The following is a 27574-nucleotide window of genomic DNA, read 5'->3' as shown; positions in this document are numbered from 1 at the left end:
TTCAGATTCGCATTCGTATTCTGCAAGACCGGCTTTCTTAAAACAGTTTTGTATCGTAGACGATGACACCAAATTCCAAGCATCACTCATTAAACGTATTGCGTGAAGTACACTGATCTTTGAGTCGTAAGCATAAGCATTTTCCGCGGATTTTTCTCTGCGTTCTATAAGTTCCAAGACTAACAGACGACGAAAATGGGATTTAAAACATCTAATTAAGCCTTGATCAAGTAGTTGCAAGACAGATGTCACATTCGGTGGCAAAAAAACAAGTTTTATGTTTGTTAAATTAGCTACTACAGGATGGGCAGGACAGTTGTCTATCAATAACAAAATTTTCTGGTTTTTACTGCGAAGATTTTTATCCCACTTGCGAATTTCATTTTAGAAAATTGAAGATGTTATCCAGGCCTTCTTATTTGCTATATAATCAACGGGAAGTTTTTTTATGTTTTTAAAGCATCATGGCTTTGCCGATTTTCCAATTACAAGAAGCTTTCTTTTATCGCTAACGGTCATGTTCGCACAAACTAAAACTGTAAGTCTATTTTTGATAAGTTTTCCGCCAATGCACTTTTCATTTTTAAATTGAAAAGTTTTATCGGGCGTTAAATTATAAAAAAAAACCTGCTTTGTCTGCATTATAAATGTTGTTGTATCCATACCTCGTTTGATGTCCGGTCATACATTCTTGATCCAGTCAGAAACAACGTTTTTGTCAATGGACAACGCCTCGCCACTTACTTTTGCGTAGACGATATTGTTTCTGTTCTTAAACCGATCAATCCACCCATTGTTGCATTTAAAATCGCTATAACCAAGGTTGAACAGCATATTTTTCGGCTTGAACTTTCAAAATTGGTCTGCTAATAGGTAAGCCAGTGGTTCTTTGCACTTTAAACCACGAAAGAAGTGCCTCGTCAATGTCACTTTTATTACACTTCTTAAGTTTTTTACACTTCGATAAATTGTTTTCAAAAGCTTTCAGAGTCAACTCGCGATTCTTCCAAATTGTTGATATTGTAGATGGGGACAAACCATACTTCTTTGCTACTGTCAGATTTGATTGGCCACTTTCCACCTCTCTTAGATGGGGATAAACCATACTTCTTTGTTACTGTCAGATTTGATTGGCCACTTTCCACCTCCCATATAATTTCTACTTTTTCGGAAACCGATAAAATTTTCCGTTTGACTCCCGACATTTTTCCACAACCAGAAAATGCATACGTACGAAATGTCAGTAAGGAATGACTAACGTGTATTATTTGTTCATTATTCCTGTGAAACTAATTCGTAATAAACATGAAATAAATGCATTAAATCAAATGTAATTCAAATATACCTGCAAAATTATTCGTTATAAACGTGAATTCGCTGTAACCATGATCGTTATAATCGAGTTCTACTGTATATATTAAAAACTTATGAAATTAACTAGATATTTAATCCTCTTAGTTCCATTGCAGAAATCAAGAATGATAATCTAAAATTCTAAGAAAGTGAAAAATTGGTATTTTAATTTAATCCTCTTAGTTCTTCTAAGAGGACCAAAAAACCACTTAGACCTCTCACAATGTCTTTGTAATCCATAGATGTGTGATAATAATAATAATATGTCAATGCTGTTAGTTTTTTCCCTCCCTATAATAATGAGATTTAAAAATGATGATTTAAAAACTGTAATATCAGAGTTAATACTATATCCAGAGACTAACAGATCAAAATTATATTGTATATTATACTATATTGGAAGTGACCATCACTTAGCTCTAAGCAGGATAAAAATGAATGTTACATTAAAAAGAACAGTATGTAAGAAAGTTTTAAAAATAATTCAAGTTGAGCAGCTTTTACAGACTTTATACAAACACTATCGAAGAAAATTTGAAGCAGTTTGAAAACAAGGAAAACCTTTAGAACTCAGTGGCAAACTCTGAAGAAGACACTGATTGATTCAGCTAGGGAAGTATGAAAGAAAAAGTTTTAAAAAGAATTAAAGTTGAACACTCTTGGGGAAACCTGATTTCTAGAGAGCACTTTCTCCAGGTGGCAGATGGGGGATCCCAACAGATATGGTGGGGGTGGTCCGAATATATTGAATAAGGACCCATGAACCACAGGGCCCTAGGAGTTATCATCTTGATAGTAAAGGTAGTGTCTTTAGGTCCCCCTAACTGGGTTTGCTGTCTTCTTCCACTTACTTTGAGACAGGCTCTTTCATTTTACCTTTCCTGTCTGGTCTGCTTGACCAACTCCTGCCTACTTTCAACCATGATGCTATTAGAGTAGTCGAGAGCTAGGGGCGTTTCTTTTCCTTGATCTGTTATTGTATGGGCAGAAGGAGCTCATAGTCAAGGTAAAGATAGTTCTTCTAGGGATAGAGGTCCCTAATGCAAACCTCTCGGTGTGTGGCCTGGTATACACTCTAGGTTGGTTACCCAAGGGCTAGTAGAAGGTGCACTCCAAGAATAAACCTCTGGTCCTCCAGGTTGGGGGGGGGGGGGTTAAGCAAAGGGCTGGCACCCCTTTCTTATAAAAAAAACTTATTGCTATGTATCCTAAACAGAAAAATGAAACTGGACAGAAATGTAGGAAAACTGGCTATGAACAGGGACTTTGAGATTTGGAACATAGATAGCACAGAGTTTAACTGGAAAATTGGAAGAAGTATTAAAAGAGGTTACCGACAAAAACTTAGATTTGATGGCATTGACAGAAACAAAAAAGAAAGGTACTGGATGCAAGGGTCAGGGTGGTTACACACACGTTGAATTTTGAATGAAAATATTTTTACTAAGAAATATCTCATTCAGAATTTAACAAGAAAAAGAAAAAACTAAAAAGGGAAATGCTTGTAAATAAGTGAAGATACCAATTTTCTTTAAAGAATTGTACTAAAACAAACTTTGTAATATTAATTAAAGGTGAAAGATGTATATTTTTTGTAAAGAGATTATAATGTAAGAAGTTTCTCTATAAGATATATGTTAGAGCATAATAAAGAAGGTTCCAAGTCCATTAACGACATCATCATCATCATCAAATTCCTGCCATGTACCCTCAAGGGGTGTACAGGATATGACAGTACTACATGAAAAAATTACATCATTACTAACTTCCTATCTACAATTTTCCTCCAAATCAGTCTGTTACTTGTCAAGACTCCAACATTATCAGATCTTATATTTCTATCGTCTAAGGCACTTTGTACCGTATCAATCCACCTATATCTTGGTCTTCCTCTGGGTCGTTTTCCTGCCAACCTGGCAGAGAACACTTGTTTTGCTAATCTTTCCTCTCCCATTCTATTTAAGTGACCATACCATCTGAGATTAGCTCTGCTAACGCATTCCTGGATGCTGACAATGTCAAGTTCTTTCCTAATATCCTCATTTTTAATATGATATTGCCATTGATGCCATCTGTTCACGCCTCTAATCTTTCTCAGGACTCTCATATCTGCGGTCTCTAGTCTTTGGTCAAGTGTTTTACTTCTGACCCAGCTCTCAGATCCATAAGTTAAAATTGGTTTGAACACAGTCTTGTATACAGCTAATTTAGTGTTCCGACTAATTTCTTTCTTATTCCATATGAATTTATTCAATTGACTTCCCACGATACCAGCTTTGCTGATTCTGTTGTCTATTTCTATATTTAGTTTACCATCTTCAGTAAAAATTGTGCCTAAGTAGCTGAAATGTTTTACTTGTTCCACAGGTTCTCCATTCACAACACAGTTGACATTTTCAATGATTCTGCCTATTTTCATTGTCTTTGTCTTTTTATTGCTGACCTTCATACCATATCTATTACAACAGCTATTCAATTTAGTCAGAGAATCTTGCAGACTTGTAGCGGATTTATTTAGAAGTATAACATCATCCGCATAAAGCAAAGAGCTGACATTAACATCTCCAATTTTGATATCAGGTTTAATACCACATTCCTTCATAATGTGATCCATATAGATAATGAATAACAGGGGGGATAATGTACATCCTTGTCTCACACCAGATTTAACATTAAACCATCTTCCTGTACTTCCTTCAATTCTAACTGCTGACTCACAACTCAAATAAAGACTAAGTATTGCTTGATATAATGCCCCATTGACACCATATAACTGCAGCGTATTGAATAGCTTCTCTCTTGGCACCTTGTCATATGCCTTTTCCAAATCGACAAAACTTAAATACAGATCTTTGTTATATTCCCATGCTTTCTCGACTATTTGTCGTAAAGTGAAGATCTGATCCTGACAGCCTCTATTTGGCCTGAATCCAGCTTGTTCTTCACCAAGCTTTTCTTCCACAATTCTTCTCAACCGTTTCTCAAGTATACTTGCATAGATCTTGCCAGGAACACTCAGTAGGGAAATACCTCTGTAATTCTCACATTCAGTTTTATTTCCCTTTTTATATATGGGTACTATGAGAGCTCTACTCCAATCATTGGGAATTCGTCCCTCTGTCCAGGCTTTCTGAACTATGCAGTGCAGCCACTGTAAGACTCTTATACCACCATACTTCAGCATTTCTGGTCGAATATCATCTACTCCTGCTGCCTTTCCACATTTCAAGCCTTTGATGGCTTTTTCTACTTCAAGTATGGATATGTATTCCTGACTGCATGCCTGGTCAGTGTTTTTTATCACTGTGCTGTCATCACTGCTTGTTTCATTTAGCAGTTTTTCAAAGTAATTACTCCATACTTCAAGGATATCTTTTTCTCCTGTTTTCATTTCACCTTTATCATCTCTAATTCCTTTTACAGCACTCTTTCCTCCGTTCCTAAGCTTCTTCAACAACCTCCAGAATATTTTGCCACCTTCTTGATATTTATTTTCTATATTCTTGCCAAAGTCCTCCCATGACTTTTGTTTAGCTAGTTTTACACACTGTTTAGCTTTCTTACATTTGTCTCTGTATTCTGTAAGAGTAACAGCTGCCTTATTTGCCAGGAACTTTTGATATGCTTTCTTCTTTTCCTTCACTGCCTCTTTAACTTCCTGTGTCCACCAGGGAGTTCTGATTTTTTTATCCTTGCACACAACCTCACCACATGCCTCTCTGGCAGAATCAATCAATGTTTCCTTCAGAGTTTGCCACTGAATCTCCAAGGTTTGATTCCTGTTCTCAAACTCTTTCATTTTCTTTTCAATAATATTTCTGTATTTTAGTCTACAGTTCACATCTGAGAGCTGCTCAACTTTTATTCGCTTTAAAACTTTCTTACATGTTATTCTTTTCAATATGAAATTCAATTTTATCCTGCTCAAGACTAAATAGTGATCACTTCCAATTTCAAATCCTCTGTACACTCTGGTGTCCTGCACCAGGGAGAAAACATCACTATCAACAATAACATAGTCAATGAGACTTTTCTTATTCCTAGCCTCTTCTCTCCATGTGAATTTGTGCAGATTTTTATGTTGGAACATGGTGTTAGTAATAACCAGTCCATGTCCTGAGCAGAAATCCAACAGATATTTGCCATTATTATTAGCTTTGCTCTTTTCTCCAAATTTTCCCAAAATATTTTTGTATGTCTCACAATCATTTCCTACTCTACTATTTAGATCCCCAACAAGGACCAACTTTTCCTTTTTCATTGTGTCAGTTGCTTTTTCTAAAGCATCAAAAAATTCCTCCACTTCTACCTTAGTAGAACCTTCTGTGGGACCATAGGCACAAATAAGTCTCATTGTCCAGTTCCCCATTCTCATATTTGCCCACATTACTCTACTTGAGACTGACTGCCATTCAAGAAGATTAGCCTCGTATTTTGTGTTGAATACTATGGCTACTCCTTCTTTTCCTTGATTGTCATTGCCTGAATATAACATTTTGTATTTATTGCTCAGAAAGATCTCACCAGTTTTGGTCTTTTTTGTTTCAGTCACCCCTATTATGTCGATCTGGTACTTATCTAATTCCTCAGCTAGCTCCATTTCTTTGCCATTCAGGCTTCTTACATTGATAGTACCGATCTTTAACTCTGGTGATGTTGAGTTGGGGTTTGTTTTCAGATTTGTTCCAGTAGCTGACTTTTCGCTGTTCGCCCTGGTTCCCTGGCGAAAACAACGGGGGCCTTGTTTAACCGGGCGACGCCCCAGCCGGCATGAAATTTTGTCATGTTGTACCATCATTTTTTATTTTGGTTTAACCAATAAGAATACAATTTGGTCGGCTAAATCCCAAATTGCCAGCCCATCCTCGTTCGTTCAGTATCAAAGTAGATACCCAACAGGGTGCACCACGAGAAGGTGAGGATTGGACGTTAGGTCAGAAGCCCTGGTCGGTTCTCCGCATTCCTTTAAAGGCTATGTGGAGGTCTCCTCTCAGTTATACAGCTTTGACCCTTAAGCACCCCCCATTAACGACAACCTCGGATAAATTGTATCCCACAGCAATTTGCTTACATGCAAACGGCATGCGCATAATGTTTTTTCCACAAAGATGCAGCAATTGTACGGAAGATAGGAATGAATCAGGAGTCAGGCAGAAAGTTTTGAGTGAAAGAGGGCGCTTTTAGGTTTTTTTCCATCAGGAGTTGCTGGAAAGTTCCGGTGGAGTCGGGAAGAGTTCCAGTTCGAGGTCTAGTCGATAGCAGGCAGCTATTCTCTGCTGTCGTGATGATTTTTTCGCGATGTCAGGAGGGAAGGAATAGACAAAGAAATGTTGGGTACTTTTCCGAGTAAGCCTGAAGAAACTGGCCGCCACAAGTGTCTATGTGCATCGATTCAATCCATGCTGTTTCCAGTTGAGAATGCGATGAAAGGACAGAACAAAGAAGGCCAAACCTAGCCGTGAGTTATAATCACCAAGGACAAGATCGAACATTCGGAGGGAAATTATAAAGAAAGGATAGACAGAATAAGTTACAGGAATGTGGTAATGTAAAACCCTTTATAATTCCTTTGTTAACAAAGAACGGAATAATGTGTCATGGAAGAAACGAGATGTTAGGTTATATAACTCTAAACTTGTATGAAGGACTATAGTGAGATTTTAGATACCAGTGTTTAGAACCAAATAGCTGTTTCTTTAATATTTGTCTGAATGAGTAGTGGTTAATTTGCCATAAGTAATGATCTATAGAATTATCGATGTGAATGTTTTAAAAATATGTATAAGATAGTAAAGATATTTAAGGGATGCTAGCTAGAATTTTGTGTAGAAATGAGCCTATTCTTAGATGTGATATGTGAATTACAGTTGATATGTCTAACCTTATAACTTGGGATAACTTTATTCTATTGAGTGTTTTTTATTGTAAATGTGTAATCTTTTGAATCTAATAAATGTATCTTGATTATCTTAACCTGTTTTGTGCCTTGATTTGAATCTAATGCCCAGCTTGCTAATATTTGAATCTGAGCAGGAGAGAAATATATGACAGAGACCACGACTGCAATCTAAAGTGCTTTAAGAGAGATAGATAAAATTGATATAAGGAGTAATCAACAGATTGATTTACTGTGTATATTTTCTGAGAGTTACTTCTTGGTTAAAAGGAATTTCTAACCTAAGGATCTGGCTGGTGCAGCTTGAACAAATAAATATTGCCAGAACCCAATTAGGAGGTAACTCCAGACTATTATTGCAGAGGATCAGACTCTATTCAGAAGTCAATCCTTTGTCAATTTATTTAATATACGTAATCATTCTAAGAATCGGTCAAATTGTGTTAATAGATATAAGTGTGAAAAGGATAAATGAGATAAGAGATATAAGCAGAAGAAGAACACACATATAAAAAAGAATAAATATAAAGCTATGACAAAATGTAAGAATGGCGCAGCTGGTAGGATGTGATTTGAATGTTTAAAGCAAATTAATAGATCAGTCACAGTAAGTTGGTTTTGGATTCAAGTCAGGCGATCAAGGTGCATTAGAATTTAATAGAAAATCTGACTAATTTAGAGAAGAATTTTGTGAACTTAGGTGCAAGCATGTCTTTACCAACAAGCTCTGAGATGAATGACTCAGAATTCTTCGGAACCATTAACCCACAACAAGCATTCCCACAATTCTCAGGCGAGGAGACGGATGATGTTATTGCATTCTTTTGCTACATTGAGGAACTGAGAAAAGTTGGCAGATGGACAGATTTTCAACTTCTTATACTACTACACAGTAAGCTAGTAAGGAAGGCGAAAATCTTCCTCTATACAACAATCCTGAAAGAAACTCTGGAGTATTCAAAATTTAAAGAAGTTCTAATTTCCCAGTTTTCAGAGATAAGGAGTTTAGGGCCAAACTTGTGGAAACTCCAGAGGACGATACAGAAAGATAAAGAAAACATATCAGATTTTTACAATAGGTTGCTGACTCTTGCAAGCACCCTGAATGTCTCAAGTGAAGACAAGCCCCATTTAGATTGGGCTGTCTTCCAACATTTTAGGCATTCTTGCCTCACCAACAGGTGAGGCAAGAATTGAGAGAGAGACGGCTTTCAGAAAAGAGATAACCAACTTAGAGCAGTGTTACCAAGCGGTAAAGGAAAGAGAGCAACTGCTAGGAGACATTCGTCCCACAGCTGCTACAGGATTTATTAACTTAATTAAAGAGGAGAAAGACACTATTAATCAACTAGATACTGAGAGAGTCATGAAGTGAGGGAAATAGAATTGAATCGATTAATCAACTGTCAACCAACATTCCTAATCAGTGCAAGATCCGATCCATAATCAAACAGGAAGTAGAGCGGTTACAGTAGCCTGTTATGGAACATCTCGATGCTGTAATTAGTCAACTGACAACAACCTCTATGAAAAACCCAGTGTCAGGACAAAAGGACCAAAGAACTAATTCATAAGGAGATTGAAAAATTACAGCAACCATTGCTGGATAAATTAGATACCGTAATGCAGAAATTGACAAAGTTATCTATTCGGGATACCACAGAGTCTCCCTTAACCTCGGAAGAAACCACTGAAGGATATGAAAGGAGGGAACCTCCCCGATGTTTCAATTGCAATAGGGTTGGGCATCTAGCCCGCAATTGTTATAGCAGAAAAAAACGCTTTGGTAAGGATGATCATGAAGAGTACAGATCTCACTTATGTACAAACCAATCCTGGAGCAGGGGTAATCATTACCATGAGCAGCCTTTTGGAATGACTGTAGAAGGGAGGATTTGTGGAAGATATTTCAGAGCATTGGTAGACACAGGGTCCCAAACCTCCTTTATTGTAGAAAAATACTTTAGGGAATTAGAGCCATATGTGAGGAGAAGGATTTCATACTTTAGGAAACCTGTTAGATTATCAGGAATAGCCTCCTCTACCATCTACGCTACTAAGTCAGTGAGCTTGAAGGTAAAATTACCAGGATACGATGTGTGTTTGGCATGAGTTCTTGATCCTGCCAAGGACCTCTTTCCCACGCACATCACTAATACTTGGAAATGATTTCTTGAGGAAACATACATTCTCATGTGATTATGCTAGAGAAGAAATCTGTTTTCTGGGAAGGAAGAAAGTTACTAAAAGGAACCAGAGAGCACATTACTTGGGTGATAGAAAGAACTCAACCGCCATAGAGTCCCAGTGTAAAGAGAATTTAGAACAAACTGAAAAGGAAGAGAATCATGTAGCATGCAGTCAACTAGAATCAGATGAGAATACCCAACCAGAGGAGAAGAGACATCAAATTACGAGTGACATGACAGAAGTTAAAGCAACCACTGAGGATGAAATAATTCAGAGAGTATTGGATTAATAATATCTGCATCAAGGAAAGGATTAGAAGAAAACACATGAGAGTTGAACATGATCAGTTTACAACACGGAAGGGGAAAGACAGACATAAGACTAAAGGATATTTTTACAAACAAGGGAATATGCAACATAAGACATGGAAAGAAGACACACCATGTGGACTTCTGCAAGGAGGTGACTTAAATCTTGGAGTGAAGAAGCATCCCTCTTCTCAGAGAATTGAGGGAAAGAAAAAAATTTTAGGCTAAAAATTTTTTTTAGGGAAGGGGTTGTTGAATTTTGAATGAAAATATTTTTACTAAGAAATATCTCATTCAGAATTTAACAAGAAAAAGAAAAAAACTAAAAGGGAAAATGCTTGTAAATAAGTGAAGATACCAATTTTCTTTAAAGAATTGTACTAAAACAAACTTTGTAATATTAATTAAAGGTGAAAGATGTCAGTTTTTTGTAAAGAGATTATAATGTAAGAAGTTTCTCTATAAGATATATATTAAAGCATAATAAAGAAGGATCAAAGTCCATTAACGACAACCTCGGATAAATTGTAGCCCACGGCAATTTGCTTACATGCGAACGGCACGTGCACAATGTTTTTTCCGGGAAGACGCGGCAATCGTATGGAAGATAGGAATGAATCAGGAGTCGGGCAGAAAGTTTTGAGTGAAAGAGGGCGCTAGAGATACGAGGTATAAAATGGGTTTGTGCAGAAATGAGCAGTATGGTGACATCTAGATGAACCACGATATACAGTCAGCCTTATTCAAGGTGAGAGAATTAGAGGATTGCATAACAATACGATCAATCAGATTGAATGCATTTGAGGACTGGAGTGCTAATGAAATCTATAATCATATTAAAGAGGTTGCTCATAAGGTACTTGGTTTTGAAAGAAATCTGAATCATTGCAGTATGGTGGAATGAATGACAGGAGAAGCTGTCAAGGCTATCACTCAGAAGGATGCATATAAAGTCTGGCTTAGTTCTGGAAGACAGGAAGATTGGAGAAAAGTACCAAGTTATTAATTAAAAAAAAAAAGCTGTACAAAAATGTACGGAAGAATGTTGGAACAGAGTTTGTATTAACAGGAAGTATTTGTATTAATAGAGAGTTGATCACTCATCAGGATATGATAAGCTGGCTCAGGCATGGAAGACCATCAGGCATATGAGAGAACAAACATCAAACCTCAGTTCAAATCAAGTAAACTGAGGTTTGATGTTCTCATGAAGTATGATGAAAGTTTATTTTTCACTTGGTTAGACTATAATAAATTTAGTTTAATCCTTTATCCAAGTGTGAGAAAACAAAGTTTGTGCCTGAAAGTATCTTCAGGACTGGGGTAAGGTGATACAACACTGGGCAACTCGTTGCAAAGGTGTAGCAAGCTAACATCACTCCTATCTTAGTATCTCCCATAACGCAAAACACATCTCCTTGCGGATATGTATAATGTTATGCATTAAGGGAAGGGCCACTACCCAGACTAGTTTCGCCCTTTATTGAGGTTTCTTCAGTGGGAGCCAGGCCCAAGTGGAGATACCAGGCAGAAGCATTAGCAAGGTCATCTCTACCTATAGGAGTTGCCAAACGGTGTGCCACCTTTTTATTAAATTACTCTGGATTTAGAGAAAGATGTTGAAAGTTTATTTTTCACTTGGTTAGACTATAATAAATTTAGTTTAATCTTTTATCCAAGTGTGAGAAAACAAAGTTTGCACCTGAAAGTATCTTCAGGACTGGGGTAAGGTGGTACAACCCAGTCCTGAAGATACTTTCAGGTGCAAACTTTGTTTTCTCACACTTGGATAAAGGATTAAACTAAATTTATCATGAAGTATGATGTTTGTTTGATGATGAGGTTTTAATAACCATTCATTAATCTCAACATGCAGTGATGTGGAGGTTAATATTTATGGCAACCTGGATGAGTCATTTTAAGAACCTTTTGATAGAAAATAGGAAGGAATACATTGAGAGAGATACAGATAGTGATGTGAGGCTACAGAAGCAGGTGGATCCATTTTGGAAGGTGAGGTGCAAGATGCTTGGTAAGGTCATGTAATAGGAAGGTAGCCAGCCCAGGAGGAGTACAATGAAATTGTGGAAGTATGGAGGTGATCAGCTGCTAAGAATAATAACAAGAATGGTCAATCAAGTCCTAGAAGGAGATATAATTCCCAATGAGTAGTCATTATCATATATAACTTCTATCTTTAAAAAAGGTAATAAGAATGATCTTTCAAATTACAGAGGCATTAGTATGATGGCCTCCATTAGTAGGTTAAATAAAATTATAACCACAAGATTAGAGAAGAATATTGCATTTTGTGTGTCAGATGAACGTGCTTTGCTGGCTTTACTGCTGGAAAATCTTGTGCTGATAATATTTTCGTCATAAGAACAGATCATAGAAAAAAGAATTGCCAAAGGGCAGGTTGTAGGTCAGATGAACATGCAAAGCTGGCTTTACTGCTGGAAAAATCTTGTGCTGATAATATTTTCATCATAAGAACAGATCATAGAAAAAAGAATTGCCAAAGGGCAGGAAACACAGTTGAATTTTTATGGACCTTGAAAAGGCCTGTGATTCAGTTCCCATTATCAAATGCTGGGGTTCAATGAAGAAGATGAACATGGGTGAGTCAATCGGTTTGATTAAAAGAATATATAGAAGGTAAAGAGCAGCTGTTAAGTGTGGAGAACTGGTAACAACTGAGTTTGTAACATCTACAGGTCTGAGACAAGGATATGGAATGTCACCAACTCTGTTTAAGATTTACCTTGATGCAGTGCTGGCATGTTGGAATGATTCATGTAGAGCTATGGGAATTAAGATTTTAAACAGTGTCATTCATTCACTATGGTTTGATGATGATCAAGTGATAATTGTTCAAAATCAGGATGACAATGACTATGATGAGGAAATTGATTGATGTTTATTTATAGCATGGGAGTTCTAAAAGGGGTGCTTAAGGGTCAAAGCTGTATAACTGAGAGGAGACCTCCACATAGCCTTTAAAGGAATGCGGAGAACCGACCAGGGCTTCTGACCTAATGTCCAATCCTCACCTTCTCGTGGTGCACCCTGTTGGGTATCTACTTTGATACTGAACGAACGAGGATGGGCTGGCAATTTGGGATTTAGCCAACAAAATTGTATTCTTATTGGTTAAACCAAAATAAAAAAATGACGATACAACATGACAAAATTTCATGCTGGCTGGGCCGTCGCCCGGTTAAACAAGGCCCCCGTTGTTTTCGCCAAGGAACCAGGGCGAACAGCGAAAAGTCAGCTACTGGAACAAATCTGAAAACAAACCCCAACTCAACATCACCAGAGTTAAAGATCGGTACTATCAACGTAAGAAGCCTGAATGGCAAAGAAATGGAGCTAGCTGAGGAATTAGATAAGTACCAGATCGTCATAATAGGGCTGACTGAAACAAAAAAGACCAAAACTAGTGAGATCTTTCTGAGCAATAAATACAAAATGTTATATTCAGGCAATGACAATCCAGGAAAAGAAGGAGTAGCCATAGTATTCAACACAAAATACGAGGCTAATCTTCTTGAATGGCAGTCAGTCTCAAGTAGAGTAATGTGGGCAAATACGAGAATGGGGAACTGGACAATGAGACTTCTTTGTGCCTATGGTCCCACAGAAGGTTCTACTAAGGTAGAAGTGGAGGAATTTTTTGAGGCTTTAGAAAAAGCAACTGACACAATGAAAAAGGAAAAGTTGGTCCTTGTTGGGGATCTAAATAGCAGATTAGGAAATGATTGTGAGACATACAAAAATATTTTGGGAAAATTTGGAGAAAAGAGCAAAGCTAATAATAATGGCAAATATCTGTTGGATTTCTGCTCAGGACATGGACTTGTTATTACTAACACCATGTTCCAACATAAAAATGTGCACAAATTCACATGGAGAGAAGAGGCTAGGAATAAGAAAAGTCTCATTGACTATGTTATTGTTGATAGTGATGTTTTCTCCCTGGTGCAGGACACCAGAGTGTACAGAGGATTTGAAATTGGAAGTGATCACTATTTAGTCTTGAGCAGGATAAAATTGAATTTCATATTGAAAAGAAAAACATGTAAGAAAGTTTTAAAGCGAATAAAAGTTGAGCAGCTCTCAGATGTGAACTGTAGACTAAAATACACAAAGATTATTGAAGAAAAAATGAAAGATTTTGAGAACAGGAATCAAACCTTGGAGATTCAGTGGCAAACTCTGAAGAAAACATTGATTGATTCTGCCAGAGAGGCATGTGGTGAGGTTGTGTGCAAGGATAAAAAAATCAGAACTCCCTGGTGGACACAGGAAGTTAAACAGGCAGTGAAGGAAAAGAAGAAAGCATATCAAAAGTTCCTGGCAAATAAGTCAGCTTTTACTCTTACAGAATACAGAGACAAATGTAAGAAAGCTAAACAGTGTGTAAAACTAGCTAAACAAAAGTCATGGGAGGACTTTGGCAAGAATATAGAAAAAAATATCAAGAAGGTGGCAAAATATTCTGGAGGTTGTTGAAGAAGCTTAGGAATGGAGGAAAGAGTGCTGTAAAAGGAATTAGAGATGATAAAGGTGACATGAAAACAGGAGAAAAAGATATCCTTAAAGTATGGAGTAATTACTATGAAAAACTGCTAAATGAAACAAGCAGTGATGACAGCACAGTGATAAAAAACACTAACCAGGCATGCAGTCAGGAATACATATCCATACTTGAACTAGAAAAAGCCATCAAAGGCTTGAAATGTGGAAAGGCAGCAGGAGTAGATGATATTCGACCAGAAATGCTGAAGCATGGTGGTATAAGAGTCTTACAGTGGCTGCACTGCATAGTTCAGAAAGCCTGGACAGAGGGACGAATTCCTGATGATTGGAGTAGAGCTCTCATAGTACCCATATATAAAAAGGGAAATAAAACTGAATGTGAGAATTACAGAGGTATTTCCCTACTGAGTGTTCCTGGCAAGATCTATGCAAGTATACTTGAGAAACGGTTGAGAAGAATTGTGGAAGAAAAGCTTGGTGAAGAACAAGCTGGATTCAGGCCAAATAGAGGCTGACAGGATCAGATCTTCACTTTACGACAAATAGTCGAGAAAGCATGGGAATATAACAAAGATCTGTATTTAAGTTTTGTCGATTTGGAAAAGGCATATGACAAGGTGCCAAGAGAGAAGCTATTCAATACGCTGCAGTTATATGGTGTCAATGGGGCATTATATCAAGCAATACTTAGTCTTTATTTGAGTTGTAAGTCAGCAGTTAGAATTGAAGGAAGTACAGGAAGATGGTTTAATGTTAAATCTGGTGTGAGACAAGGATGTACATTATCCCCTCTGTTATTCATTATCTATATGGATCACATTATGAAGGAATGTGGTATTAAACCTGATATCCAAATTGGAGATGTTAATGTCAGCTCTTTGCTTTATGCGGATGATGTTATACTTCTAAATAAATCCGCTACAAGTCTGCAAGATTCTCTGACTAAATTGAATAGCTGTTGTAATAGATATGGTATGAAGGTCAGCAATAAAAAGACAAAGACAATGAAAATAGGCAGAATCATTGAAAATGTCAACTGTGTTGTGAATGGAGAACCTGTGGAACAAGTAAAACATTTCAGCTACTTAGGCACGATTTTTACTGAAGATGGTAAATTAAATATAGAAATAGACAACAGAATCAGCAAAGCTGGTATGGTGGGAAGTCGATTGAATAAATTCATATGGAATAAAAAAGAAATTAGTCAGAACACTAAATTAGCTGTATACAAGACAGTGTTCAAACCAGTTTTAACTTATGGATCTGAGAGCCGGGTCAGAAGTAAAGCACTTGACCAAAGACTAGAGACCGCAGATATGAGAGTCCTGAGAAAGATTAGAGGCGTGAACAGATGGTATCAATGGCAATATCATATTAAAAATGAGGATATTAGGAAAGAACTTGACTTTGTCAGCATCCAGGAATGTGTTAGCAGAGCTAATCTCAGGTGGTATGGTCACTTAAATAGAATGGGAGAGGAAAGATTAGCAAAACAAGTGTTCTCTGCCAGGTTGGCAGGAAAACGACCCAGAGGAAGACCAAGATATAGGTGGATTGATACGGTACAAAGTGCCTTAGACGATAGAAATATATGATCTGATAATGTTGGAGTCTTGACAAGTAACAGACTGATTTGGAGGAAAATTGTAGATAGGAAGTTAGTAATGATGTAATTTTTTCATGTAGTACTGTCATATCCTGTACACCCGTTGAGGGTACATGGCAGGAATTTGATGATGATGATGAGTTCTAAAAGTAAATTTTACCAAGACACAAAATTTGATATTTAGAAGGCAGAGATTTAGATCTTCTAGTCAGTAACATCAAGGCAGCAGATTATTTCAGATATTTAAGATCTATTATTCATAAGTTAGGAACATCTGAAAAGGATGTAGATGACCATGTCAGCCAAATCCATAATGCTATTAAACAAATGAATAGCGTGTGTTATGGAGTTGACACATTCGGCAGGAAACCAAGAAGATGATACTCCAAATGATAGTAAAGAGTGTATGGGGGAGAAGGATGAATACTGAATGCAAAGTAAGCAGAAAAGTCGTATAAGAACTGTAGAGATGTATGGCTTACAACGAAGTACATGTATATCTCACCTTCAGAGAGTTCAGAATGAGACCGTCATGGAGAGATGTAATTTGCAAGAAAATATGATGGACCGCTTGGAATGTCGATCTTTACAGTGGTATGAACATGTTCATTGGATACTACAGGAGAGATGGTCCAAGTAAGTGATGAATATGTCACCACCAGGAAGACAGAAAAGGGGGGCTGCCTTGACTTACATAAAGAGGAAGAGTTGTAGAGTCAATGTGCATTACAGGATTGCAAAAAGGTTCCTAGAATGAGCGTTCACAGTGGAGAAGAGGATTACAAGGCAACCCCTGAATGGGAGAAATGTCTTTAAAAGTTAAAAAAGTAAGTAAAGTTGAACAGCTTTTACAGGTAAACTGTAGAGTCGACCATACAAACATTATTGAAGAAAATTTGAAGCAGTCTGAAAACAAGAAACAAACCTTGGGGTCTCAGTGGCAAACTTTGAAGTAGACAATAATTGATTCAGCTAGGGAGGTATGTGGTGAAGTTGTCAGCAAGAAAAGAAAAATAAGAACACCACAGTGGGCACAAGAAGTTAAAGAAGCAGTTCTGGAAAAAAAAGAAAGCATACCAAAAGTTCCTAGTAAATAAATCAGCAGATGCCCTAAAAGAATACAGAGAAAAATGTAAGCTTTGGCAAGAGTATGGAAAATAAATATCAGGAAGGTGGCAAACTGTTCTCGAGGTTATTGAAGAAGCTTAGAAATGGAGAAAAGAGTACAATAAAAGGAATCAAAGATGATAAAGGTGACATGAAAAATTGAAGATAAGGATATCCTATATGTTTGGAGTAATTACTATGAAAGACTATTAAACAAACCAAGCAGTGACAGAACTGTACTAGAAAATTTTCAAGAGGAATAAATATCAATACTTGAAGTAGATAAAGCCACCAAAAACTTGAAATGCAGAAAGGCAGTTGAAGCAGATGATATTCGACCAGAAATGCTTAAGTGTGGAGGTATAAGAGTTTTGCAGTGGCTACACCACATAATTCAAAGGGCCTGGTCAGAAGGTCGAATTCCAGATGATTGGAGTAGAGCTCTAATAATTCCCATCTACAAAAAAGGGAATAAAGCTTAATGCGAGAATTACAGAGAAATTTCTCTCATAAGTGTTCCGTGTAAAATTTATGCAAGCATACTTGAAAAGAGTTGAGAAAGATTGTGGAAGAAAAACTTGTACAAGAACAAACTGGATTCAGACCAAATAGAGGCTGTCAAGATCACATTTTCACTTTACGACAAATAGCTGAGAAATCATGAGAATATAACAAGGAGCTGTATTTAAGTTTTGTAGATCTGGAAAAGACATATGACAAGGTGCCCGATAAAAAATCTTTTCGAAACACTAGAATTATATGGGATAAATGGAATATTATATAGATCAATACATAGTCTGTATAATTTTCCATTTACCCCATATAAGTCAGTAGTTAAGAAATGAAGGAAATACAGGAAAATGGTCTGATGTAAAATCAGGGGTAAGACAAGGATGGACATTATCTCCACTCTTCACTACTAAAAAACACACGTACTAACTACAGTAATGACTATTTAATTCGTATATATTTCATCACAAGTATCTTGGAACATCATCAGTACAGTAGTTCAAACAATACTAGGAATAACATACAGTTAGGGCGCATGATTACAATGGAATCTCAATATGCGTGCAGTAACGTGTTATAGAAGTAAATTAAATATAACTGAAAAAATAAAAAAATAAATAAAAAAAATATATATATAAAGATTATTTTACACAATTTTGTATGACAATTTCCCATATTTTAGGAATAGTAAGAACAATGTTGCGGTTTAAATTTGGTCTGTGTAGTAGGGCTTCAGCACTTTCTTTATATAAACGTTCATATTTATATAAAGATCTGTGTAAAAGTTTCGAATTCTTCCAATGGATCCTATGGTTTGGATTTTCAACTCCGTGTTGGGGAGAGACCAGATTTCTGCGGTTTCAAAAGACGAATGTGGTCTTGATGTTCCGAGATGCGTTTCTGACCAGACCTACCTGTCTGACCAAAGTAAGACAATTTGCAGGAGCATGGGATCTCATAAACGCCAGGTAACATCAGAGGTGAGAGTTTGTCCTTAGGAGAAGGTAACAAGCTATAGATTTGGTTGACAGGTTTGTAAGTAACGGCAAAATTGTATTTCTTCATAATTTTTGAAAGACGTTCGGAGATGCCTTTGACGTAAGGTATGGGAATCCTATGGACTTCTTGTCTGGGTTGATGTGTGGGAAGGTGACTGATGATTTTTTGAGTCGTTTTAAGAATATATCCATTTAGTATGGCTGTTATTTTTGATTATTTCTAGTTCTTGGTTTAGAGAATCTTCAGAGGAGCAGAATTTGTGTGCTCTGGAAACTAGTGATTTAATGATGCCAAATTTCTGAGATAGATGATGAGCGGAAGAATTGTGAATGTAGCAACCTGAAAATGTAGGCTTGGATGCAAATGATAGACAGACATGGCGATGGAACCGTCTTCTTTTCTTTCAATGTGTAAATCCAGAAAGGAGATACCCTGTGGAGATTCTTTTTCTAGCGTAAAGTTGATGCGAGGGTGAAGAAGGTTTATTTTATCTAGAAAAAGTTGTAATTCCTGTTCGGGATGATCCCAGACTGCAAATACTTCAGTCAACATATCATAACCAAATTTTTGGTTTGGGTTCAAAAGTGAATATTTTTTCTTCAAGGTGTTCTAGAAACAGGTTTGCTAAGTTTGGTGATAAAGGAGATCCCATTGCTGTTCCTTCTTCTTGCTTGTAAATTTGACATTTCCAGGTGAAGTAACCAGATGTAATAACAAATTTGAATAATTCAACTATATCAGAAGGAAATTGAGTTAATAATTCTACTGTTTCTTTGTGGTGAATGTTCATGAAGAGGGAGACAATGTCGAAGCTAATTAACAAGTCAGTTTTTAACAGTTAATGTCTTTTATTTTTATATGAAACTCTGTGGAATTTTTGATTGAAGAGGCTGAGTGGCCTATGTGAGGACGGAGAAGGTTAGATAAGAATCTTGATAACTTGTAAGTTGGACTGCTAATAGAATCTATGACGGGTCTGAGAGGAACATTAATTTTGTGAAGCTTAGGTAAGCCATAAATTCTGGGAGGTCTAGCATGGTATGTCTTGAGTTTTTTAATTGTTTCTTCATCTAAGGAGGGGGTTTCATCAAGTAACTTGTTTAATTTTCTGAGTTGACGTTTTGTAGGATCATAATCCAGTTTGGCATAAGTATTACGATCTCGGAGTAATAAATTCATTTTTCGGTCATATGAATTGGTATTAAGAACCACAGTGGTATTTCCTTTGTCAGCTCTGGTAATGATTATATTTTTATTACGTTTTAAGGATGTAAGAGCTTTCAATTCTGATGGTGAGATATTTAAGTCCAAAGGTTTGGCATCGTAGCATCGATTACCTTTGCTACCTCGAAATGAAGTCTGTTGGCTTCAGTACTGGAAAGATGGCAAATGTTTCTCTCTATGTTATGTATGAAATCTAAATATGGGAAACATCTGGGTGAAATTGCAAATTTATGACCTCTTGCTAGAACATTTAATTTGTCTGTTGTTAGTGGACGGTAAATAGATAAATTGACTACCCATTTTTCTGTTGGTAATTTGTTAGTGATCTTTTTTGATCAATTTAGCAGATTAAGGTATTTATTATGAAGATTAGTATTGCTTTTATCAAAAGCTTTTTTCCCCGAATTCTTTGAGACAATAATAATCACTTGTAGCAGGTTTCTAGTTTCGTAATTTTTAAATTATTTATTGCCAATTCATGCTTAGAAACTCATAACTGATTGAATAGTAAGGAATGGCTTGCTTTCTGATATATTTTATGGGCACCTGGAGATTTGATGACTTCTTTCAGTTTTGCAAAAGTTGGAATGAGATTATCGCATCTGCACTTTTTTAAAAAAGAAATTCTAGCAAAAAATAGCTTACCCTGTTTTAGTTGAAGTTTGCACAGGGGCGTGCCAGTAGTGTCCGGCACCTGTGTGCAAAACTTTAGTTGGTGCCCCTATACCCAGTCGCACGGCGGTAGTGTCCGGTGCCTGTGTGCAAAACTTGAGTTGGCGCCCCTATTCCCCCCCTCCAATAAAAAAAAAATCACTTTAAAAAAAAAACGTTTTTTTTTTTAATTTTTCCTCCTCTTTGGTGCCTTTACTATCCTCGTGCCTGTGTGCATCGCACACATGGCCGGCATGCCCGAGTTTGTCTAATAAGTTGGTTGTCTGCACTGTCAGTTCCACGTGAAGGAATAAGACGTTTTTATATAACGAAACCTGTGGCAAATTCATCACTAAAAAACACACGTACTAACCACAGTAATGACTATTTAATTTGTAAATATTTCATCCCAAGTATCTTGGGACATCATACTCACATCATGGATCACATTATGAAAGAAAGTGGTACTATGCTTGATAATGGAATTGGAAATGTCAAATTAGCTCTTTGCTTCATGCAGATGATGACATACTCATAAACACATTTTCTGCAAGTTTTCAGGATTCTCTAACTAAATTGAATAACAGCTGTAACAAATTTGGCATGAAATCAGCAATAGAAACACCAAACTATGAAAATAGATAGAAATATTAAACACATCAACTGAATTCTGAATGGAAAGCCTGTAGAACAAGTGAAATATTTCTGCTATTTAGGCACAATTTTTAGTGAAGATGGCAAGTTAAATCTGGAAATAGATAACAGAATAAGCAAAGCTGATATGATGGGTAGCCAGCTGAATAAATTTATTTGGAATAAGAGAGAAATTTGCCGAAACACCAAACTAGAACAGTGTTGAAACCAGTTTTAAATTATGGATCCGAGAGTTGGGATAAAAATAAAGCACTTGATTAGAGACCACAGATATGAAGTTCTGAGAAAAATTAGGGGAGTGAACAGATGGCATCAATGGCAGAATCGTATTAAAAATGAAGATATTAGAAAATAACTTGACATCATTAGTATTCAAGATGTGTAAGCAGAGTTAATCTAAAGTGGTATGGTCACTTAAATGGAATGAGTAAGGAAAGGTTAACAAGACAGGTGTTTGATGCCAAGATGGCAGGAAAAAAGACCAAGAGGAAAACCAAGGTCATGGTGGATTGATTCAGTCCAAAGTGCCTTAAAAGCATGAAATGTTCATCATCATCAAATTCCTGTCATGTACAGGATATGATAGTACTACATGAAAAATTTACATCATTACTAAGTTGCTATCTACAATTTTCCTCCAAATCAGTTTGTTACCTGTCGACTCCAACATTATCAGATCTTATATTTCTGTCTTCTCTGGCACTTTTTACCGTATCAATCCACCTATATCTTGGTCTTCCTCTGAGTCTTTTTCCTGCCAAACTGGACAGAGAACACTTGCTTTGTTAATCTTTCCTCTCCTATTCCTCTACTAACGCATTCATGGATGCTGCAAGTTCTTTCCTAATATTCTCGTTTTTAATATGATATTGCCATTGATGCCATCTGTTCATGCCCCTAACCTTTCTCAAAACTCTCATATCTGCGGTCTATAGTCTTTGGTCAAGTGTTTTTACTTTTGACCCAGCTCTCAGATCCATAAGTTAAAATTGGCTTGAACACTGTCTTGCATACAGCTAATTTAGTGTTTTGACTAATTTCCATATATTCCATATAAATTTATTCAATTGACTTCCTACCATACCAGCTTTGTTGATTCTGTTGTCCATTTCCATATTTAATTTACCATCTTCACTAAAAATCATACCTGAAATGGTAGATATGACAATATTGAAGTGCTGACAAGTAATAGACTAATTTGGAGGAAAATTGTAGATAGGAGATTAATAAATAATGTAAATTTAATCATGTAGTGCTGTCAGAGTAGCCTGAACACCCCTTGTGTACATATTAGGAAACTGATGATATATTATATATAATCTGCATATCTTGTTGTTAAAGACAGAGATTTATCCAACTCAATTAAATATACTTTATTAAAATTTAAGTGTTTATACAATAACATAATACTGATTTTGCAAATATGTTTTTTTTTTAAACAAATTTAAATAAACCTGGTTTCTAGAATTATGCAAATAGTTTAGCATGGCTTTTGACTACATTACTGCATGTAAGAAGGGAATATCAACAGTGAATAGAAGAACCAATCAAAGAAGTGAAAAAGCATTTATTTACAAATAAATCTCGAATAGTGCAACAATAATAACACAAAACTTACCCTGGTAGGAGACCTAATAACCAAGTGCAATGTTAATCCATCTTTTATATCTAAAATAAACAACAAAATGTTAAAAAATAAATAAATAAAAGCCAAGATTAAATTTCCTAATTTTAGATTGGCTGGGTGCTTTATAAATAAATTAAACATTTGTAATATTTTGATATTCACTCTGTTGTAAGTAAAAAATGGTAATTGCGAAAAAAAAAAAAAAAAAAAAAAAAAAAAAAAAAAAAAAAAACTATTTATTCCTCAGTATGAAATAATAATTAAAGGAAAGATGAAAATAAGCAGTGGCTTCTGATTGCTGAAAGTGCATTCAGTTTCAATTATGTTTCAATTATTAATTTGATAAAGTACGATAGAAGTGAGTATGGCTCCCATAAAAAAGAAACTGGCGGCTAGTAATAATGGTTCGCATTTTTATTCAATAACTGTAATATAAAGGAGATTATTCAGTGTACTATCTGCGAAATGTAAGCTTTGCGGAGTGTGGTTGGTGTATGGTTAGATGATAATAAAGGAGTGAATGTGTGTAGAAAATGTAAGGAAAATGAGGAATTAAAGTGTATTTCAGGTCGGGAGTGTGATATTTTTGTCAAACTTCAGAATGAAGAAATTAGTGATATGACAAGAAATGGCGAGGTTGTACCAGAGAACTGTGAGGGCGTGAATGTAGAAAGTGTGAATGATGGTATTAATACAGAGCAAATTAATGGTTTAACAGAAAATAAAAAAGATGCTATGAGTGAGATCGTGTTGTTGAGCAGAGCAATACAAAGAGCAAAGTGGCAGCTAGAGCGTATGAACAAAAGTCTACAGAGTGTACCAGCCAATAATAAAAAGTATGATAGGAAAAATAAGAGTATGAGTGTGAACTTAAACAAAATGAAGGAAAGAGTGCTGTATGGAGATTCATTAGTACGAGGTGTGTTAGTACAGGATTTGACAAAATCTTACCAACCTGGTGTGACCATCAAGGACGTAACTGAGTCTAGAGCAAAAGGAAAGGGTGAAAGAAATGATTGTTGTGGCAGATACGAATGATTTGAAAGGAGATAAAATGGAAATGATAGAGGCCCTGAATGAATTGTTTGAGGTAGCAAAAGAAAAGAGTGAGAGAGTTAGGATGATTAGACTTTTGCTGTGGTATGACAGTGAAGTGTTTAAAAGGAGGGTCATAATTGCAAATGACTTTAGGAGTGGGTTATGTATGACGAATGGTGTGGAATTTGTGGACGTATGGAGTGAGTTTAATGGGCGAAAGAATCTATATAAGATGGATGGCTTGCATTTGAATGGATTCGGTATAAGGAGACTTGAAAAAGTGTTGTTGAATGAAGTGGATGTGCAGAATCAGGGAAACTAGATTTATTAAAGGGGGGGGGGGTAGATATGCAGACCTTAGGGAGGCAGTTGAGTGTATGAATGAGTATAATATGCCTGAGCGAATAAGGACAACAAATCAGAATGGGATAGTTAGTATAAGGCATCAAGGTAGGGATGGGGGCTAATGGGGGGTCTGAAATTCATGTACACTAATGCTAGGAGTATTAGGAACAAGAAGGAAGAATTTTTGGCCATGATTGGCACTTCCAGACCACAGGTTATTGGCATTAGTGAAACATGGCTGACTGTAGATGATATAGCTAGTGGGGTTGAATGTGATGGGTATAGTGTGTTCAGGAATGACAGGGAAAATAAAATGGTGGGAGAAGTATTGTTGATGATAGCTGATGAGCTGCAGCCAAGGAGAATAGAAGTTAAATTGCAGGATAGAGAAAAGAGCACATTTGAGGCCATTTGGTGTGAGATTGTGGCAAAATATACAATTGGGTGCTGCTATAGACCAGGTGATGGAAAAGATGGTGGAGATAGTATGCAAGCAAATGGAAGAAATGAGTGGAAGGAGAATAATTATTATGGGAGATTTCAACTATGGTCGCATTGATTGGAGTGAGGAGAGGACACACAGGAGAAAGGAATTGGATTTTATGCGGTTATTAAGGGATAACTATCTGCAAAAGCATGTAATGGAAAATACTAGGGATCAGAGAGAGAGTGCTTGACCTAGTAATTGCATCTGAGGATTTGGTTGTAACAAATATGACCACATTGCCACCAATTGGTGAGAGTGATCATAGGGTCTTGACTTGGGAGGTGGCTAAAGGTGTGGAATTTACAATCAAGACAGGGAAACTAGATTTATTATGGTGTATGTTGTATGACAGGCTTAGGAGTTTGATTAGTTCAGTGCCATGGCATGTACAACTGCAAGGGCTAGAAGTTGATAGTGCATGGGAGGCAGTTAAGAAGTGTTTGCATGAAGCAATGGCTGACAGTATACCTAGAGTCCGAATAATAAATCAAGTAGGGGTTAAATGGATGAATAACACCATTAAGCTTGAGCTGCATAAAAAGAAACAACTACGGGGGGAATTTAAGGAGAAAGGCGACTGGCATGCACATGAACAGTATAAAGCACAGGCCAGAAGGGTAATGAGTGTGGTAAGAAAAGCAAAAAAGGATTACGAAAGAGCATTGGCCATGCAGGCTAAAAAGAATCCTAAACAGTTTTTTCGATATGTTGCAAGTAAAAGAAAAAATGTATATGGCAGAATGATTTTAAAGAATGCTGATGGTAGGGAGGTAACTGAATCAGTTGATATAGTTGAGTTACTGAGTGAGCACATTGCAAAAATATATCATCCAGGTGGTGACATTGCAGAAATGAATGAACCAATAGATTATACGGGAATTGTGGTGAATGAAGTGGAGGTGAGTAGTCTATTGCATAACCTCAATGTCAATACATCTGTGGGATTGGATGGTATACCAGCTCATGTTGTACGTGAAGCGGCTAAAGAATTGTCAGTACCCTTGACCATTTTGTTTAATTTGAGTCTCGGATCTGGGTGAGTCCTGAGGGGGGGGAAATAGTTCCACTGCATAAAGGAGGTTCCAAAACTGCTGTTGTAAATTACCGACCGATTAGCATATCAGGAATCGCTGTCAAGATCTTGGAGAAATTAGTCAAGAAAAGAATACAGGATTGGATAGATAAAAACGAGATATTGTATGGGGGACAACATGGTTTTGTGAAGGGTAGCTCATGCCTCAGTAACTTGCTCACGTTTTATAACAGTGACGGCTGAACCGGATAAGGGTAATGGGTTTACAGTGATTCTACTGGACCTTGCAAAGGCCTTTGACATGGAACTCTAATCAGTAAACTGGAGCAGATGGGAATGGATATAGGGTTGGTGAGATGGATAGGAGGGTGGTTGATGGAGAGATACCAGAGAGTGGTATATTCAGGAGTTGAGTCCAAAAGACGGCTTGTGACTAGTGGTGTGCCACAGGGCCCTGTTCTTGGACCACTACTTTTCAATTTGTTCATCAATGATATAGGAAAGGATCTGAAAGGAAGTGTTCACTTGTTTCCTGATGATGCAAAGTTGGGTAGAGCAATTGTGAGTGCACAGGATGTCAAAATTTTGCAGGATGATTTGGATAGTTTGGAGAACTGGGCTAGGGAAAATGGATGTCAATTTAATGTGGTAAAGTGTAAGGTTATGCACTTTGGGGTGAAAAGAATAGCAACAGTATATCGCATTGGTGGAACCGTACTCCAGGAGATTGATGAGGCCAGGGATTTGGGAGTGTTGGTGGATAGGGAGTTGAAGTTTAGGGGGCACATTGCAAAAGTGACTAAAACAGCTCACCAAATCACTTGGCTTCTGAAAAATACTTTAACATGCAGAGACAAACAAGTTATTGTTCCTCTGTATCGAGCTTTGATAAGACCCCATCTAGACTACTGTGCCCAGATATGGGTGCCGGGGTTTCTTCTTGATGGGGAGGAAGTGGAGAGGATCCAGAGACGAGTGACCAAGATGATAGCAGGTCTGTGGAATGAAGCTTATGAGAACAGGTTGAAGATTTGTGGGTTGCAAAAATTGGCCGATAGGCGGAAAAGGGGTGATAAGATTGAGACATTCAAATTACTGAAGGGTTTCTATAAGATTAATCCAGAAGATATTTTTGAGAATAGGACTGGTGGTGGGAGGACTAGGGGCCATACATGGAAGGTGGGCAATAATGTAGTTAGCAGGGGTGTTAGAGCTAGGTTTTTTACTTGGAGAGTGGTGAATGAGTGGAATAAGCTGCCAGAGTCTGTTGTGGGTGCTACGACCGTGAATGAGTTCAAAGCAAGGTATGATAGATACTGCGAGAATGTAGAATAGTTGTTCTTGACATGATGTTAGGGCCTCCCTCGATGAGTCTGTAGACTCCTTGGAGTTGCCCGGAATAATAATAATAATAATAATAATAATAATAATATTGGTCCATTTTGATAAGGTTTCACTGACCTGACAGCTGATCTCTGACGAAAACCAATGAGTTTGAAACAGCTGTCAGGTCAATGAAACCTTATCAAAGTGGACCAATAGAAGGATATATGGGCACTTTTAGCGTCCATGCTTTTCTATTAGGTTTGGCTAGGGCAACTCGTAGTATGGCGGCAAGCGTGTTCTTGCAAGCTCTCTAGTCAATTTCCACACAAAACTTTTATAGTTTCTGTATTCGGCTATGAAATGATGTTGGATTTAATATCTCACTTTATGTAACTTTACATCACTGAATTGAAGCCTTTTGGCTCTTTATTTTAGCAAATATTTTAGTAAATACTTTACGCACCGACCGAGAGTTCGCTTATGGAAAATACACCTCTCCGACGCTTCAAGTTCCTTAGTACTGAGAGTTTTTGCTCTCTTAGGTTTCTACCTGATCTCTGACGAAAACCAATGAGTTTGAAACAGCTGTCAGGTCAGTGAAACCTTATCAATAAAAGGCAATATATGGGCACTTTTAGCGTCCATGCTTTTCTATTAGGTTCAGCTAGGGAAACT

General features: G+C 36.9%; 1 protein-coding gene across 1 annotated transcript in view; it reads right to left on the bottom strand.

Moving 5' to 3' along the window:
* Ubqn (ubiquilin) overlaps positions 1-27574 on the bottom strand; it is a 249211-nt gene that overhangs the window by 175952 nt on the left and 45685 nt on the right. The window contains exon 3 of the mRNA XM_090403922.1: positions 22662-22711. Coding sequence (XP_090260048.1) covers positions 22662-22711 — 50 coding nt within the window. The remainder of the gene's footprint in view (positions 1-22661; positions 22712-27574) is intronic.

This window comes from Typopeltis vanoorti, chromosome 14, assembly GCF_054136105.1.
Source record: "Typopeltis vanoorti isolate ZY-2024b chromosome 14, IOZ_Tvanoo_1.0, whole genome shotgun sequence".
NCBI classification, from domain to species: Eukaryota; Metazoa; Arthropoda; class Arachnida; order Uropygi; family Thelyphonidae; genus Typopeltis; species Typopeltis vanoorti.
The sequence above is the reverse complement of the archived record's forward strand: the minus strand, read 5'-3'. Positions and strand labels throughout refer to the sequence as shown.